Source organism: Betta splendens, chromosome 22 (genome assembly GCF_900634795.4).
Source record: "Betta splendens chromosome 22, fBetSpl5.4, whole genome shotgun sequence".
Taxonomy (NCBI): Eukaryota; Metazoa; Chordata; class Actinopteri; order Anabantiformes; family Osphronemidae; genus Betta; species Betta splendens.
In genome coordinates this window covers 9,526,532-9,544,731 of record NC_040900.2, presented here as the reverse complement: position 1 = coordinate 9,544,731, position 18,200 = coordinate 9,526,532, and the positions used below count along the sequence as shown (strand labels likewise).

The window sequence follows — 18,200 nt, the reverse complement described above, 5'->3', positions numbered from 1 at the left end:
TCTATTTACGAGCAGAGGACACGATGACACAAAGGAACCTAGCGGTGGTGCTCATTAGCTGTAGGTGAGCTAAGTGTAACACCTGCAGTGGCGGTGCTGTGGAGGCTGCACCCGGTCACGTCTCTGCCTGCTGCTGCTGCTGCTGTCACTTTTCTTTCCAGTGTGTGAAATTCATCATATTTTCAGCTGCCGCGCATCAAGGAAACCCTCTGTCCTTGTTGGAAATCTCACCTTCTCCCTTCTGTTCACAGTGTAAAGATTTCTTCAAAGCCGGTCGGGGGATTTATGAGGACTTCTGCCGCAGACTGCCTTTCTACCCCTCTGACTTCACAGATGGTAGGCTGAACCTGGACCTGTAGTGAAAGTGAATCATCTCCCTTATTATGCCACACTGAGTCGCCTCTGGCAGCTCCTCATTTGTCTGTCACCTTTTACCTGATGTGCATCTGTGCTGCGTCTGTGTCAGACTCCCACCAGTGTCTTACTGCTCCATATGTCCAGCGTGATTGGGATTTTCTAGGTCATGAGACGGGGACACTGCCCTATACAGTCCCAGTGCAATTCCAGCCGGCTGAACAAATGATAATCTTTATCGACAAACTCTGGAAAAGGTTTCCTTCCCCTCTCCAGTGATTGTGCACATATGATTTGACCTTTAATGTCAGGTGTTAGTGTCTCAAAAGACAAAAATCTTATTCATTGTCATAGAGATTGTTGTATGTGTTTTACAATGAGTGATTAAATCAAATTATTCCGAGCAGATGCTTTGCTGCTCTGTTCCAGTCCTGACAACCACAAACACTGGACTGTGGCATCATTCCGATATTTCCATCTTGTTCGTGTCATCAGTTAATGATGATCTGATAAGGTCACAGGACCAAAATCATTATGATCTCATTAGAGCCCAATTAAAGGGGCAGATTCATTTATTTTCATCGTCATTCGAATAAAAGTGCACTTCCTTGTCTTGTTGAACGGCCTCCTTTTAATAGCTGTACTGTTGCTGGTTGGATGTTCCCGCGTTGAGGCAACGAATGATGAACGTTTTAGTCATTTTGAGCCTCCTTCGCTTCATTAGGAGGTGAGTGTGACTCGTGTTTGTGTTTGTCTCCCCTCAGGTGTAGTTGGCAGTAATAAAACCCTGCTGAAGTACATGACCACAGCCATCTTCCTCTACATCGCCATCCTGCTCCCCGCCATCGCTTTCGGCTCCCTCAACGACGAGAGCACGCGCGGCGAGATCGGTATGAGCGCTGCTGAATGAGGACATTGTGTTTATGTAAAGCTCAGAGAGGAATCTATAAAACAAAAAACAGTGTGTACCCACAGTAATGCTGTTCTGAAACCAGCCACCTCCTACTGACTGTACTAAAAGGCACGACACCAGTCTGTGATCTTTAGCTCTGGTGGGGCATTCAGGGACACTAAGTGTGAGTGTTTCTAGTGCCCACTAACTTGTAGCATTCCAAGTTTTTAATGATTTAAGGCAGAAGGATAACTTGTAGGAAGCGGCCTGTGGTGCATTTTAACCCAGTCACCGTGGGCTTTCACAGTTCGTCCCCAGGTAGGTGTCTCCTGAAGGACTCTGCCGTGCCAACGCGTAGCCAGGCTACCAGTGAGCGCGTGCAGAACAAAGGCCGCCACCGCCCGCTGACATTCTCCCGGAGCCGCTGCATGAAAGTGGGGATCGTTACCGGGAGCGAGGCTGCCTATTTGTTTCTAATTAACGTCCACACCAAAGCGGGCAGACTGCCGCTAACGAGGCGTTCAAATGAGTCACTTTCACTTTGTGCCCTTAGTTCATCAGCATCTCCCTAAGTGGCCTCTGTGTGTGTCGTCCTCTCAGATGTGAAGAAGACCATCATCGGGCAGAGCATCGGCGGCGTCATCTACTCGCTGTTTGCCGGCTCCCCCCTAGTCATCCCTCTCACCACGGCCCCGCTCGCCATCTTCATCAGCGGTAGGCCCCCCCGCTCTCAAACGCAACACGCCAGTCTTTACACAGCGACTCAGGAGACGGGCCGGGGGTCAAACAACTGAAAGGGAGGCACCCAGCTGTGTGGAACAGCAGCCAGGAGCTTTCTCTCACACATGTATGAACCTGATGAGCATTTAGCTCAGTTGAGCAACAAGCTTATATCTCCAAAAATGTTTTTCAGGAATGAGGGAAAAGCTTTTTTTTTTTTTTTTTTTTTCCCCTCTCTGGCGTTACGTAATGCTTAGTTTCACAAGCCCACGGGTCAGGAAACTCACTCATCACACACACAAACATGTAAACTTTATATTCAGTCCAGAGAGACAACAGTACATAAACTGTTATACGCTTTTTACCCGACAGCAGTGTTTTGTCGGCTGGAATCTGAACGATGTTGACGGCTGGAAGCTGCGGAAGCGGGCAGCGGCGAGGAAACGCGCTGACCCCGGTGCCAGGGCGCGGTTTTAATATCAGCGCCGCGCTCTGGGTTCTGTGGCGCGGTGCTCTTTGAAGCGGACGCTTCAGAATCGGGCCCGAAACAGCGCGTTCGCATGGAGATAATTATACTACGTCTCCGGCAGAACAATGGCCTGTTTGTGAAGCTGGAACTCATCTGCACACAAATCTGCTCGAGATTATGACCAAGCTGTTACACGTCTTTGATTGAAATCTATGAATTTGTCCTTTTTTTTTTTTAAGTCAGCTTTTGTTTTCTGATTTAATGTTCACCTGTGTTCTCATTCTCAAATATGCACTTTGGTCCATTTAATTGTTTAGGGGCCTGTTTTTCCATCTTATTGGCTGAACACACCTGACTCAGGTGATCAGCAGGAGGTAGTGGTACAACAGGCACGGTTGTGGTCTTGTGGACCAGGGTTGGACACGACTTTAAAGATACATATGAGTTGCACATGAGCGATCTCTGTTTACTGCTGGCAGTAACACAAGGAGCAGAATCACAGCGGTTTGACAGATGTTTTACGACCAGGGCTGATCTGTGTTTGTGCACGCATGCGACTTCTCAGTGATCCGAGGAATCTGCGACGACTACAACCTGGACTTCCCGGCGTTCTACGCCTGCATCGGACTGTGGAACTGCCTCTTCCTCATACTGGGGGGCATATTCAATGTCAGCCTGCTCATGAAGCTCTTCAAAAGGTCTCACACACACACACACACACACACACGCACAACTTTTACATTTACACTTCATTTCTGTTTCATCACAGCCCAGTTTGCTGAATCTGTTGCCGCTCTGTGAAACGGACATATGCTGCAAATTGGTTGTTTAGCCTCATAGTTACTGGCACCCACCAGAAGTCGCTCTGTGTTTAGAGACAGCAGAGTCCAGTCTGTGTGACGGAGTTTCAGATCTCGCCTTCTGGCCTCCTTTTTTAACACATCCCGTTAGCCAACAAAGTTGAGACACTTCCCTTTCACATGCTCCGTTTCTCCCAAAGGGAAATATCACAGGAGGTGACAGGACAGGACAGCGTCCCCAACCAGCAATCAGTTCTTTAAAAGCCTTTATTCTTACATTTGCTTAGCCTAGACTGTGTCGCCTCTAATAGACTTGTGTAATATTTCTGTTTTCAGGTCAACTGAGGAGGTCATTGCTCTGTTTATTTCCATTGCCTTTGTGGTCGATGCAGTGAAAGGCACAGTGAAAAGTAAGTTCCCCGCACACACGACGACTGTCTCTCCTCCAGCTCCGCCGGCGGCTTGCGTCTTCAGCGTCCCATTGTCCCCAACGTGACCAATTCCTGCCGTGGACCCTTTGCCAGATCTGCCACGAGTCCCAGTTCAGCGTCGGCCTCAAGCACGTGTGGGAATTCATGAAAAGTCTCTTTACAGTAACAGAAAAAGCCTGTTTGAGATCATAATTCAGCGGGTTCCTCGTTAATTAGTCCGACGGCTTGCGACTGCGGTTCATACATACTAAACGAGCGATCCCGCCCCCGTGGACCGTACGCCAGCTCCACTGCACCTCGTCGCGGAGCGGCGCCAAACCAGATGACGCCAGCAGAATGCAATTTATTTAGATAGCGTCGTCCTGTTCTGGAGATTGCAGTAGTTCAATTTTCCCAAGCCATTTGTAAGATACGCTCTGAGCTCATGCGCCATCACCATAACATTAACCGCTGCTATTTTGTTGACGCGCTTCATCCAAAATGTTTTCCAGTCATATGAATTAATGCGTTTTGGGCGTGTATCCACTCCCCTGTTCCATAACTTCCTCCTAATTTGACGAAGACGCCTGCGGAGGGAGCCACGTGCCGCTCCGACTGTATTATCTCTACTTTTGTGGAACTCTTATAAGACCGTGCCCTCCTTCGTCTTGCGCGCAGCTGAGGTCTGTCTCATTTTGATCAACTCCTCTCTCCTCCAGCTCCCCTGCAGAGGTCCCGCTTCTTCATGCACACTTCTCGGAATTAGCATTTTCCCCGTGTTACTTATTCACAGCAGTCCTTTAAGCAGAAGGATGCCTACAGCGGCAGCTTTAACAAGCTGATGTTGACAGATCTGTCATCCTCACACGTGTCATTTGATCATGCTGATCCGGAAGAAGCACTCTTTACATTAGCTATGGGTAATAATAATTAAGAAATGGAACTTTAACCTAAACCTCACTACATCACTAACCACAATGCGTAGTCTTACATCTGGGTCCACTAGTCGTCTTTGGTTTTCCCACATCTCCTCTTTGACTATGTGAAAACTGTGGCTGTGGCTCAGTCTTTCAGAAATACTATCGTCCCCCGACGCTGGACAACCGGAGCATGGAGGGCCTCCCTGAGGGCGGAGACATGTTGGGAAGAAATCGAAGTGAAGTGGCGGCTGGCTTGGTGCTCAACTCCCTCCCCGAGTCCTTCATCCACTGCACTCGAGAGAGACCTGTCCTCTGCCTCCTGCTGATGCTCGGCACGTTGTGGATGGGCTACACCCTCTACCAGTTTAAACGAAGGTAGAGAGACCACTGGGGAAGTTGAAACCGCTGCTTGAGCTCGCAGGAACTTTCCAGAAAGCTTTTACAAAGCTCTGTTTTCAGTTGAAGCGTGTGATTTAATAAGCTTTAATATTCTACTTCTGATTGCTCCCAGTAATCAAATCAACCTCAAAGACGGATTAAATTGTGTAAGCAAAAGGCAGGACCAAGGTACTTAAGCAGTGTCAGGATTGCAGCCATTGTCCTTGTCTTGTCCACAGTAATTGTATTCCTTTATTATTTCTCCCTCTCTCTCCCTCTCTCTCTCTCTCTCTCCCACTCCCCCCCCCTCTCCTTCAGTCCGTTCCTGCATGCCAAAGTGAGGGAGGTGCTGTCGGATTGTGCCCTGCCGATCTCCGTGCTGCTGTTCTCCATCATCGGTTCCTACGTTTTCAGTGACATCGGGCGTTAGTATTATTTCAGTATTATTTGTTATTCAGCTGACTGAATGGAGAGTTAAATAAAACAACACGGTCTGATCGCACAGTGCCTGTTTCAGGCTGCAGAGCCCTGCACACAGCGAAAACCCCAGTCAGACGTCTTCATGAATTCTCTGTAGTTCAGATAGAGACCTGGTCCAGTAATCCAGCGTTTCCAAGGAGGTGTGTGTTCCAACGTCCACCAGCCTTGGGCGAAAAAGCTGTCGGCGTCATAAACGACAGCCGCAGCGGATTCCGGCGCTTTGCTTCATGTCCAGCTGCTGCACAGGACACATACTTCCATCAGAAGTGATTAAAGTTCATTGTCTCTGTCAGATTTCATGACAGTCTTAGCTGCGCTGTGAACCAGGAACCCTCCTCATGATTAATGGGTGACCTACCGGTACCCCCCGCTCCACAGCTGTTACTGGTGTCCAGTTCAGTCCACACAAGCCAAAATTCAATTTATTCACGCACCTGATCAAATTATTTGTTCCTGAAAATGTGATCATTGGTTTCAGCTCACTGTTATAAATGCGTTTAACAGACGGATTCAGTGTTTGATACGCAGCGTAAAGGCTTTCACCCTGAATGCTTATCAAGGAACCAGGATCTTCTAACACTGCTCTCGCACTAATAACTGATCTGGGGAGGTTTACGTACTCAGCGTGGCCTGTGGGGGAAATGAACTTTACAGTCTTATACCAGCAGCGCAGGCAAATACACTTAAAAGCTGGTTTATTACCGTAGATACACCAGTCTGCAACTGAGGCTGTCTAATAAATCCTCCTTTATGAGCGGCACACAGACAAAGCCACAAACACTTAGCAGTGAAGTCATCAAACCGTTGAATCAAAAGCTAAAATAGTAATAAAATCAGAATATGATATAGTTCTTATTATAAGACACATGATGTTTCTCTGTATATGCAGGACTGTTTCAGGTTCTATCCCCATTGAACGTCCATACAGAACCCGCTCCACCTCTGAGACGGCCTGTCAACCTGCGATGCTCCTTCATTGGCTTTTCATGTTGCTTAATCAAGGATCAGGCCAGAGCACATTGGGGATTTTCAGTTTTTATCCCCCATTGTTTAGCATCATTTCCAGTCTCCATTCATTGTTGCCAAGGCAGCAGCTGTTCTCCGGGGGTCGACATAAAAAAAAAAAAAAGAAATGCGGCGACACAGAGACGAGCGCCAAACCCTCAAACAAATTTAAAATTAAGTGCTTGGCCAATTTTCCCTTCTTTTACCTCCAGAGACAGGAAGTCATGAGATAATAGACCCATTATTATATTGTCATTTCTTCCCCAATTTACCCAACTGCATTTAATTCTGCAGGAGTACAGAGAGAGAGAGTGCAGTCCCAAATGAGATATTCCGCATTTAAACACACTAATCTGACACACACACTTCCACACGTAACGGAATCCTCTCAGTGGGAAATGTTTATGAAGACAACAGTCATTTTCCCTTTTCCTTTTGCACAGTGCCCGTTTTTAAAGTTCACGACCGGCCCATCTTCAACGTGGCTCAGTTCAACCGGCTGACGATCATGAACGTCTTCAGCGCCATGGGGCTCGGCTTCCTCCTGGCGCTGCTCATCTTCATCGACCAGAATATTGTGGTGTCGCTGACCAACGCGCCGGAGAACAGGTACAGCCCACACGCGTCCACCGACCGAGGACCGTTGTTTATGCATGTCCTGTGAAGGGAGTCGCTTGTTGTATCTGATTTAAATCCTTGCTGCCCCGCTGTGTTGGGGCAGCCGGATGAACTCAGCCAGAAACTTGACATCTGAGTCAAGTTGTCACAACCGGGGAGCTCTGGAGAAGCCCCAGAGCCTGAATGCAACGTGGAGATTTGACTTCTATATTTACGCTGGACAAAAGAATTCAGAGGCAGCAGCCGGCCCTCGGCCTCTGGTCTTTTGCCTCACCCTAAACATTGGATGTGGCCAACTTTTGTGACTGGTGGCGTTTAATTTAGCACAAAACAGTCGTACTAGAGTTGAATCTGGGCTGGAAGCTCCTGATGTGTGTAAATGGTGCAGCAGCAGCTTTAACTCCCATCCTGACCACTCCATCGCTCAGCGTGAAAGCTACGAAAATGTGTGGCTATTTCTGTTCCTGCTTTTCTCTTCTGTGTTTGACATTTGGCTTTCTTTTTTTACTTAGACATAATGATCTTTTTCCTGATGATTGCATCTGTCAACATTATGCAAATAAATAAATACCACACAAACCACTAAACAAATTATTTTTGCAGTAATTCTGACGCTTTTACCAATAACACCTGCTACTTAGGGCAATCTACCGTATGCAGTGGTTTCAATGTCACGTTCAAGGACAGGAGATGTGATTAGAGATCAGTGACTGTATGTGGACACAGATCCTATACACACACGCACGCACACACGGTCTGCTGCAGAAGCAGTGATCCTTCACTAACATGAGCAGGAAACACGGGGCCAGAGCAGGGTCACAGTCTGTCTTCTATGTAGATTTACAGTCACACCACGCTGGGTTTGTTTCCATACGGACTTTTCTCTGAGTAGAAGCATGAGCATTCACTCTTCCCGTGTGTTTGTGGGACACGTGGACAGGTTGATTCGGGTCGTGCTAAAGGCCACCGCTAACCCTAGGAGGATGACGCCCTTTGTGTTTATGTAAGATCTGGCGTCTTAATGCTGCTGCATATGCAGATCCCTGGGTGCATAGCGAATGGACGCAGTGGTTCAGACTCCTTCTTCCTAAAATGTCATCAAGTGTTGATGCAGCTCCTGTGTTTGTGTAACTGTGTCTCCAGTAGCCGCCGGGGACGTAGAGTGAATTTCAACTAAAGCGTTGCACTGACCCTGCAGATACATCCAGATTAAACTCACCTTGATGCTTGATCTGCTTTTCCCAGTTTGACCTCGAACTTTTGCTCTACAACTCACATGTATTTAAGTGTATGTAGGTCATATGTCTGACAATGATGGTGAATTGATGACGAACCTGCCTCCCTCGTCTACTCTGCCAATAGATCATTTCTCTCTTCCCTGTTGTCTCTGACCGAGCTGTGTTGCTCTTTGAGGTTGCTGAAGGGCACCGCGTATCACTGGGACCTGATGCTCTCGGGGCTCATCAACATCCTGATGTCGTTGCTGGGCTTGCCCTGGATGCACGCTGCCTTCCCCCACTCCACCCTCCACGTGCGGCAGCTGGCTTTCGTGGAGCAGCGCGTGGAGGGGGGGCACCTCTACGAGACGTGAGTCGCCCGCCGCCTAATCAGAAGCCCAATTAAAGGTCGCCTTCAGAGCGTGTAGCTACTGTATCCTGCTCTCCTCTGATTGCTTGATTGCTATGTAACTAACCTTTTTTTCTGAGGGGAAGATGGGAGAGAGTTTTTAAGAGATGAGAGGATTAAGTTCATCACTGTGGCTACACCGATATCTGTAGAATGGTAGTTAGCATGAGGATTACGTAAGGTGTGATATGTGAATGCACCGCAACAGGAACATCATCAGGATAGAGCAAAGATGTTACCTGCATGTTATGAGTCGTAAATAATCGTGGCAACTAACAACAATCCAATAAAAAAACACTTAAGGAGAGTACAAACAGCACTGGCTAAAATAAAAACGCATCCAGAGACGAATCAGCATCTTCTAAATCTAAGCACTGTGTTGATACCTGCTGCTGGACATTTACCACCCCTCCAAGATACATTACTGACTTTATTAGTGAGATAAAATCTGGTTTTACATTTTATTATCCACTGCTGTAAAAACAACAAGAAGGGATGAAGTGTCCCTCGTCCCCCGTAAACAGGCTCAAACACGCATGGACAGTCAGGCTGAGCAGACACGCGAGCATTAAATAAGATGGCACTTAAGCAGGCGAAGACTGAGCGTGTCCACGTGGCTCCTCGGGATCCAGCGAGTCACTTAATAATAATGGATAAATAGAAAATGTGCAGGTACACTGATAAGAAAATCCCAGGAAACGTGGCATTGCGTTCGTTCATGGGCGTGATTGTGCGCGTGCTCCTCCTCAGCATCGTCCAGGTGAAGGAGACCCGGCTGACGTCGCTCGCTGCCAACATCTTCATCGGCGTGTCGCTGCTGCTGCTGCCCGTGCCCCTGCAGTGGATTCCCAAGCCCGTGCTGTACGGCCTGTTCCTCTACATCGCCCTCACCTCCATCGACGGCAACCAGATGTGCGACCGCATGGCTCTCCTCCTCAAGGAGCAGGTGAGGTGTGTGTGTGTGTGTGTGTGTGTGTGTGTGTGTGTGTGTGTGTGTGTGTGTGTGTGTGTGTGTGTGTGTGTGTGTGTGTGTGTGTGTGTGTGTGTGTGTGTGTGTGTGCGCGCCCATATGTCCTCAGATCAAACGGCTGACTCGATGCCAGACCTGAATCACATACCGTATGATTTGCAAATATAATTATTTGTGTTGGATTTATTAAGAATCCTAGATGGATGTGATTTAGAGAATGATACGGACCGACTTCATCTCAAACCTACAGTAACGTCCTCTCTGTTTCCTGCCCTGCATTGGGGTTAACCTCTTCACTGCCTACTGTCTTAATCAACAGATGAGCCGTTTCCTCCCCTCACGCTGCAGTAACCTCACACACCAGCGCCCCCACATGGTTCCCATGGGTAACTGTTACAGAAGCCCTCCGTGCTCCTGTTGGATGCTTGAATCTCACCGTGCTCAATGTCAATGTGAAACTCTGCCAATTTGTGGAAATAAATAAATGTTAAGGACTAATAAGGTAGAAAGACAGGAAACGGTTTCAGATAAACCTGGAACAGACAGTTAATGCTGGGTTGTTTTTATAATCTCTAATCTGTTCTTTATATATATGTGTTCTACTGTAAATACAGTATTACGTTCAGGCCACTCCAGGTTTTCTGCATCTTGTTTTTGCACATTCCAGATAGGCCACGTTTTCCCCAAATCATTTCAGGTGGTAAACAGGGACTGTTGGCAGAGGTAAGCGGGAGATAACCTGCTGCTGCTGTAAAGAGCCATATCTGACAGCAGATTAGGGGAGACGAGCTCGTTTTTCAGTCGCCGCCGCGCCGAGGCCGGAAACAACATCTTTATATAGAAATCTCAGGTTAACGGCTCTCTCGCCGGTGCCGGCCTCGCACGTCCGGGCTCACGCCCCACGCTATAAATACACAGCCCCGCGTTATTTATTATCTAAAACTCTGAGTTGACTCCCCTCAGCGGGAGAGCGGAGGACCGGGAGGAAGCGAGGCTCGAGGGAAGAGCGTGTTTTAATCTGTCCTGATCCTCTCACCTCCTGCAGACGTCTTACCCGCCCACCCACTACATCCGCAAAGTGCCCCAGAGGAAAATCCACTACTTCACCTTCCTGCAGATGATGCAGCTGCTGGTGCTGTGCACGTTTGGCATGTACCCGATACCGTACATGAAGATGATCTTCCCTCTGGTCATGATCCTGCTAATCCCAATTAGGTACGACTGCAGCCATTTTGTCTCGGAACCTTTGACTTGTTTTAAAAGCGTGATGAGCTGAATGTGCGTCTGATTCTGGGATGTCTGTGGGGGAACGAGTTAAGCTTTTCCTAATTACATATTGAAATGTCAAAATAAGCTCGGGCTGCGGCTCATCTGTGTGAAGGCGGCATCTGTGCGATACCTGTGATAAGTGTAAATTCACCACACACTTTCCGTCGAGTGCCAGACTAGTGAAAAACCTTCACAAAGTAATGAAGCTAGTAATAAAAAACACACTTTAAATTCATGAGAACTTGAGTTCCCTCCATCGTCAGAACCTAAACCTAACCTCTGTCTGCTGTGTGTCTAGGAACAACGTGCTTCCTCATATCATTGAGGCCAAATACTTGGACATAATGGACGCCCAACACATGTAGCTACAGGTGGAGACGGACTCTGGATCCGCAAAAAGACATCTGCAACAAAGATTAATAAAGAAAAAAAAAGGATTTAAACAACATATTTTTCAATGCAAAACTGTCCGGAAGCAAAAAGGAGAGATGCCGACTGTTTGGATTTTTGTATCTGATACGAACATTCTCACAGGTGCAGCACTGGAAATGTGGGAAGAGAGAAGGAGGAGATGAGAGCTAGAGGAAAAGGAAGAGAGGACTGTCCAGAAGTCCCTGGTTGACCTCCATTTATCCGTAACGCCCCTCATCCTCCCTCACTCCTTTACTTTGTAGGATTCCCCTTTACAGCGTCCTCATTGCAGCCTGCTCCTCGCGTAGAACCCACGGGGACGTTCTTAAAGTACCTGCTAATACTGTCTGGGAAGGTCTCCACGTGTCCTGGTAAGAGTGCTGCGTTCAGGCCCCTGTAAAGGGAATTTTAACCTTCACATTCCTGCACCTTGTGGCTGTGGACACTTCAAGTCATTCCAACAGATCTAAGTGTTCATGAACGTGTGAGCGAGTGAGTGCGTGAGCGTGTGCAGCTTCCTGTGCTCACCCCAATACAACACATTCCACAGGTCATTCCTTAGAACAACAGCACAAACCAAAACATACAGTGATGTTATTAGAATATATTATGGCAATATAAAGAAATAATTTTGATTCAAATAAAATAGCATATTTATTTATCATGACGAACGCTTATCTGGTGTGTTTACTCCCTGTTTCGAGTGGTTCGTCCTACATGTTGTTTACACATCAGTCCCTTCAGCTCCATGTCACAGTGCAGCTCAGTTCTGGCGCGTTGTCGGTGAAGAGGGGAGTCACGCCGGGGTCAAACAATCCAAACGACATGGGTTCAGCAAAACACAGCCCTTCTTCATTTCTTTTTTTGTTTTTGTGAACAAGTGTTCAAAGATCCGTTTTAGAAGAATCTGGTCTTGTTTTCTATTTAGATGTAATGATTACACTGTAGATTGATGCTTGCCAATGTTGTCATGTAATAATCCAGATGATCTTGTTATCTACAGTACAAAAAGAAAAAAACTTTGCTTAAAGCATGCCTCCTCTGGGGTTTTGATAATACAATGTGATGCCAATGGACGTGTATCCCACACAGGACACAGGTCAACAAGCCGAATGCAACGCTCAGTATCCAGCAATACTGTGTATAAAGCAGAGCTTCAGCTGGGAGGTGATGGGTTCCCGCTGAAGCTGACCCATCAGTGGACCAATGACAAACCAGCTGCGTTTCTAACAGCAACTTTTCCATCCATCCTCACGGTAGACACCTGCTGCGCTGACCCGCCGGGTCACCGGAGCGGAGGCATTAGTATCCACATGGCAGCTCTCTCACGCGCTTCTGTTCAACGTCGTCTCACAGATGCGAGTAAGACGTCCAATTTAGGCAGACGCCTCATGCCGAGATAGCGAGGCGTGAAAGGAAAGCTCGGGAGCATTTGCATAATCCTCGGACTAAGCCTTAAGACCGCGGCGGTCAGAGAGGAGCTGTGGGGTATGACTGCAAAGCAAAGTTTAGTTTTACGGACTGTCCATTCGAATCCACAGAGCGGTATTAGTTTCTAACTGCGTACAGAGATTTACCCATTCTTCTTCTTATGTGCCGGTATTGTTGTTGTTCCTTGATATCTTCTCTGTACTGATGATTTTTGGAATAGCAGCAAACTTTTCTCACAGGACTCGACGTTGGTTTCAGACACGCTTCTCTGTTGTGAATCCCCGACTCCCCCTCCTCCTAATTGGATTTGACTGGAATCGCGTACTGTGGTGTTTGACCCCCCCTCCGTTTTTCGTTTCCTGATTTCACAACCCTCCTTTTTCTAATCATGAATGTAAGATGTGTGGATTTTTATATAGCATACTAATTTGGGTGTCAAACAGAATCTGTAATTTTGTCAAAAAGATCAGCTATATTTGTAAGCTGTAATATGAAAAAATGGTAATCAAACAGAATGTGTTGGTTTACTATAGTATATAACTATATACTGTACAATGAAAAAGAGACTATCTCAAGCTGTTTGCCAAATAAAAAGTAGTAGTGATGTAAACGTCAGTTTGCTTGTGTTTATTAAGTGAAGTCAAGGAACATGGTGTTTAAAACCAGGAACCTCCGAACAGAATTACGTCATGTGAGACGAGTCCAGTTCTCTTGTGGACCCTGGTTTAAATGCAAATATTGGCTCTTGTCCAGATCAAAGATTTTAACAAAATGTTGACAAAGAAAACAAACACATTTATATTCCTCAAAGTGAGTTTAAAAAGTGTCACGATATATTTTAATTTACTCAAATGGGATTAAACTGATACAATTTACAGCAAATTCCTCTTTTATTCCTATTATATTTATGCATACATACTTTGTAGCTGTAATAATATGACACTTTACAGCTTCATGTTTAGTATTATTTCTTATAACTTCATAGGTGTCGTGTGTAAATAAACCATTATTGTATCGTAAGCTGATCACTACGTGGACCTTCCTTTTGGCGCAGCGTCCCGGTGACGTCGCTGCTGTCGCTGCACCACCGTCGGTTCCATTTAGTGTGTGGTGCGTTGTGGGCCGGGCCGGACCGGGCCATGACACTGCGGGGGTGGGTCTCCCTCGCTAAGATCACAGCTGGAGCTCTGTCATCGGGTCCGCGCGGCGCACAGGAGCACGTGCGTGCGTTCGGTCGGTCCGCGGTAAACATGGCAGAGGAGGCGAAGAAGCTGGCTGCGGTGGCGGCTGTGGATAACCACGTGCAGGTGAGGAGGGCGGAGAGACGGCGAGGTGGTAACGGCACCGGTACCAGCACCCGGCGGTTCGTTTGATACCGGGTTGTGTTTAGAATAGCGGTTTGTCCAGCCGCATGCCCCCGTCCCGTAAGCTAGCATGGTTAGCAGTGAGCTAGCTGCGGTTAGCAAAGCGAGCTAATACCCGTCCTGCCAGCGGCCAACTGGGTCCATTATTGTAGACCAGTTAGCCAACGGTCGTTTAGAGCGTGTGCTAGCTGCTAGCAACACAGCTAGCTGATGCTGACCGGCTACGTGGTTAGAAACGGGCGGGAGGCGGAATGCAACAGTGGACGCAGAGCGAAGCTGACTTTACTAGGGCAACGCGACGAATCAGTGGATTTAGCGGACCGGACGCTTGGCTGCGGGTCAGGAGGTCGTGAAGATGCGGACCTGGAGCGTGTTTACACTGTGATGACGTCACACACCACTTTTGGCGTTGATATTTGCTTTGCGTCAGTTCAGGATCCAACACAAGTGACTGTCCAGATAATGCAGCTTAAATATAGTTTGGACCCAACTGCGGTCCCGTCTTCACTTCCAGAATCTGGCGCTCAGTGTTGAGCAGCTTCTGTGTTTGTCTGCAGAACAACCAGGTGGTCGGAGTGGGCAGCGGCTCGACCATCGTCTATGCTGTGGACAGATTAGGTGAGGAGGCGCACTGTTGGGCCACCAGACCTTTTTAGAGTGTAAAGTGTAAACACGCGGCTCTCTCTCTCCTGCTTCCAGCTGAGAGGGTGCGTCAGGAGAAGCTGAACATCGTGTGTGTCCCCACGTCCTTCCAGGTGAGACCCTACAGGACTGATGACCACACAAAGCTGCAACATTGTGGCTTTAGGTGGTGACTTTGAAGGCTCCAGCTTTCATTTATATATTTATATCATGCGGAAAGTATAAACACTCATCTTCTCTGCTGCTGTTTTGCCCCCCCCCCTCCTTCCACAGGCTCGTCAGCTGATTCTGCAGCACGGCCTCACGCTGTCGGATCTGGACAGGCACCCAGAAGTATGACGAGCTTGTTACAAATGAATCTGAAAGCCACAGTATGTTGGCGTTGAAACCTTGTCAGCTTGAATTGGAGCGCTGTGAAAGTGATGCCTTCTAAAAGCAAAGCCTGAACGGTGGAGCTGACTGTTGGAGGCTCTAGATGCGGAGCAGCCTTCAGTCGATAGGTTTGTGTGCTTGTGTAATAAGTTGCTGTGTTTGTTTCCACACCCGTCAGCTGGATGTGGCAATCGACGGCGCAGACGAGGTGGACGCAGACCTGACGCTGATTAAAGGTGGAGGGTGAGTCCAATTTACTAACGACAGGGCAGCTGTTTCTCGCTGAGTGTGTGTCTCAGATTCTCTCTCTCTGTCTCACAGCGGCTGTTTAACTCAGGAGAAGATTGTGGCCGGATGTGCTAAGCGTTTTATTGTCATTGCCGACTACAGGTTGGTATTTTGCATTTCTACTGAAACACAGAGGAGTAAGTTATGTCAGGACTGACCACAGATCATTCACTTTGTATTCTCTTCATTATGATGCTCTGTTCTCCTCTCAGGAAAGACTCCAAGGCTCTGGGCCAACAGTGGAAGAAAGGAGTTCCCATCGAGGTGATCCCCATGGCGTACGTCCCCATCTCCAGGACCATAGCCAAGCGTTTCGGAGGGGAAGCCAGCCTACGGATGGCTGTCAGTAAAGCTGTGAGTGGAGAATTGGCCTCAGACTTACTTGATTGTCTGTAGTGTAGAACTTCACTGAATTACCAACTCCTGCAGTAAGATACACATGCTTGTGATGCTTTTATTTCTTTGACTGCTGATCCTGGAAATGGTTGCTTTGCTAATTAGTGCATATATGCAGTATGTTTATTAAGGAGGCCCTAGTCACAGATGTGCTGCTATTTAATTGTTTCCTGTGCATCACAAGTGATCACCTCAACAGTAGTAATTCATTGTCCACATTGCTTTTGTAGCCAGAGATCTATTTGCTTTCTCTGTAGTTATAGAATTGTCAAATATGCTGGATGTGTTTCTGTCTCCCAGGGTCCTGTGGTCACTGACAACAGCAACTTCATTCTGGACTGGAAGTTTGCGCAGGCTCAGAACTGGAAGGAGGTCAACACAGCAATTAAAATGATTCCAGGTGGAAAGCGGAGACACTCCGGCTCTTGGTTTATAAAGTCAAGAGGAGTGTGTGTGTGTGTAATCCGTAAACGTCTCTTGCTGACTTCCTCAGGTGTGGTGGAGACGGGCCTCTTCGTCGGCATGGCTGAACGGGCCTACTTTGGCATGGAGGATGGAAGCGTGCAGGTTCGAGATCCTCACGTTAACTGAGGCCTTCGCCACAATCACAGTCCCTCCTCTTTTCAGATGAACTCATTTCTCCCACAAGTGCCGTGTTAATAATTTACACCCGGTCTCAGACCATGTTTAGACAGAGCTGGATAAAACTGGAACAGGGACATTTTCACACATCTCAAAATCAGCATTGGTTAGTTTTTCTCATCTGGGAGATGCTGCATCTGATTATGCATATTATAGAGTTTCAAAGTGCCTGAGTTAAATCACCATTGATATGCTTCATGTCTAGATTTACTGCGTGGTCAAACTGGGAGTTTGGGCTTTTTGTGCGCAGTAATTGGTGGGTTTGACTGAATGTCTGCACAACTGTGGTTCTGAACCAGCTCGGTGAATTAAAACAGTGCCGCTAAGTTGAACTAAGGCAGGCCTTGAGATTATGTTTTCAAATCTATTAAAATGCACTATGCCATTAAAGGTACAAGCTTATAATGATCCATGAAACTACTATCATTTGTTCATCTGCAGCAAATGGCAAGGTTCTGCTACTAAAGTGAAGCCAAAGACGCTGTGAGCAGTAACAAAGCTGATTTACCTTTGTTTAATTGGACCACAGAACAGAGATTAGTATGAACAATTTGAGAAAACATTTATGTGTAGCAAAGAATAAAATTCTCTAATTAACAGACTAATTTAAACAGCAAGGTTCAAAATGAATGAGATGGCTGACGCTGCAGACACCCTGTGGTGCATGAGTCCTACTTCCATCATTTGGTTGTAGTGCTGTGATAATGTGATATGGCACCGAGCTGGACAGCAGTTAGTACAGAGCATTTCACACCCTTACCGTTGGACCAGTGCTGTGTCTTCTGTTCTGCGGTGGTGTCGACTATGAAGACAGAGTTGTGGAAATATTTGTGGTTTCCTCCGTTTCCACAGCTGTTCCTGCAGAGTTACACTAGTCAGTCAGCGGGTTTTAAAGGCTGCACCCACTGTTGAACAGAGAACAAACCATGAATATTTGTACTTTCCTGTTTGTATGTCTTTTTTCTTTGTGCCTGTACATCACTTCTGACGCTTTTTTTTTAAACACAAGCTGTTTGTTTACAGGAAACCCTTTGCCATGAATTCATTTTAATATAGAGTTGTATGGAGGCCATGCTGACAATGCTAAACCTCCAGCTGAACCATACAAATGTTGGCTGCACAGGAATTATTGAATCTCCTTAAATATTTTACCAATCCCCCCCATTTCTAAACTCTAGTTCTTTACACACATTTCTTGACTGTCCAGAGCAACCAACGTTTGTCTGAAAGTTTCTATTTTTTTTTTCCACAACGCCTTTAGATTTTTAAAAACTTTACAATTAAGCAGTTTCACTCTTAATAACTACAAGCAGTCTTATTATTTGTATTGTTCTACTGGAAGGAAGATGTCAGGTTTATTAACATCGGGCCTGTAGACACTAGTGTTTAACTGGACTGAAAATGTGCTTATTTTGTTTAATTGCGTTGGAGATTTCTGCACCAGCAGTCGTTTTGTTTCTTTTCTTACCAGTGTGACTGTGATTGCGTTTTCACTGTGACGGTACAATGCTTTGCCAACCAATACAGGACCAAAATGACTCCAGTGTGCCTCCTTGATTGATTTCTAATGGTTTGACTTTGTTTATTCAGCACAATGATTCAAAACAGACTGGGGTCCAAGTCAGATGCTGAAGCTAAAATAATGAAAACTTCCTGGGTGGAGCTTGGAGGTGTAAATATTGGCAAGCCCAAAAAACATGTTTGTGTAGAAATTGAACGTTGAACGCAAATACCACCGCATGC

At 46.8% G+C, this 18,200-nt stretch overlaps 2 protein-coding genes across 12 annotated transcripts in view; both read left to right on the top strand.

Annotated features, from left to right (window-relative positions):
* slc4a11 (solute carrier family 4 member 11) overlaps positions 1–13,363 on the top strand; it is a 59,508-nt gene extending 46,145 nt beyond the window's left edge. For 10 of the 11 annotated variants that reach the window (XM_055505681.1, XM_029139113.3, XM_029139115.3 and 7 more), the window contains 12 exons: positions 252–336; positions 1,119–1,244; positions 1,847–1,960; positions 3,001–3,133; positions 3,572–3,645; positions 4,712–4,940; positions 5,262–5,368; positions 6,872–7,037; positions 8,460–8,633; positions 9,423–9,618; positions 10,688–10,857; positions 11,210–13,363. In XM_055505681.1, the coding sequence (XP_055361656.1) occupies positions 252–336; positions 1,119–1,244; positions 1,847–1,960; positions 3,001–3,133; positions 3,572–3,645; positions 4,712–4,940; positions 5,262–5,368; positions 6,872–7,037; positions 8,460–8,633; positions 9,423–9,618; positions 10,688–10,857; positions 11,210–11,276 (1,641 nt within the window). In that variant the 3' untranslated portion in view covers positions 11,277–13,363. Of the gene's footprint in view, positions 1–251; positions 337–1,118; positions 1,245–1,846; positions 1,961–3,000; positions 3,134–3,571; positions 3,646–4,711; positions 4,941–5,261; positions 5,369–6,871; positions 7,038–8,459; positions 8,634–9,422; positions 9,619–9,961; positions 10,668–10,687; positions 10,858–11,209 lie in introns of those variants that run through there. The other variant, XM_055505682.1, reaches the window with a different exon arrangement.
* A 430-nt stretch (positions 13,364–13,793) lies between these two features.
* On the top strand, positions 13,794–17,996 carry rpia (ribose 5-phosphate isomerase A (ribose 5-phosphate epimerase)). The gene is made up of 9 exons (XM_029139158.3): positions 13,794–14,060; positions 14,675–14,735; positions 14,817–14,872; positions 15,033–15,092; positions 15,310–15,374; positions 15,453–15,521; positions 15,632–15,773; positions 16,116–16,215; positions 16,309–17,996. Exons 1-9 carry the CDS (start codon positions 13,893–13,895, stop codon positions 16,404–16,406), a joined length of 819 nt encoding a protein of 272 aa, XP_028994991.1. The 5' UTR covers positions 13,794–13,892; the 3' UTR covers positions 16,407–17,996.
* The last annotated feature ends 204 nt before the right edge of the window (positions 17,997–18,200 follow it).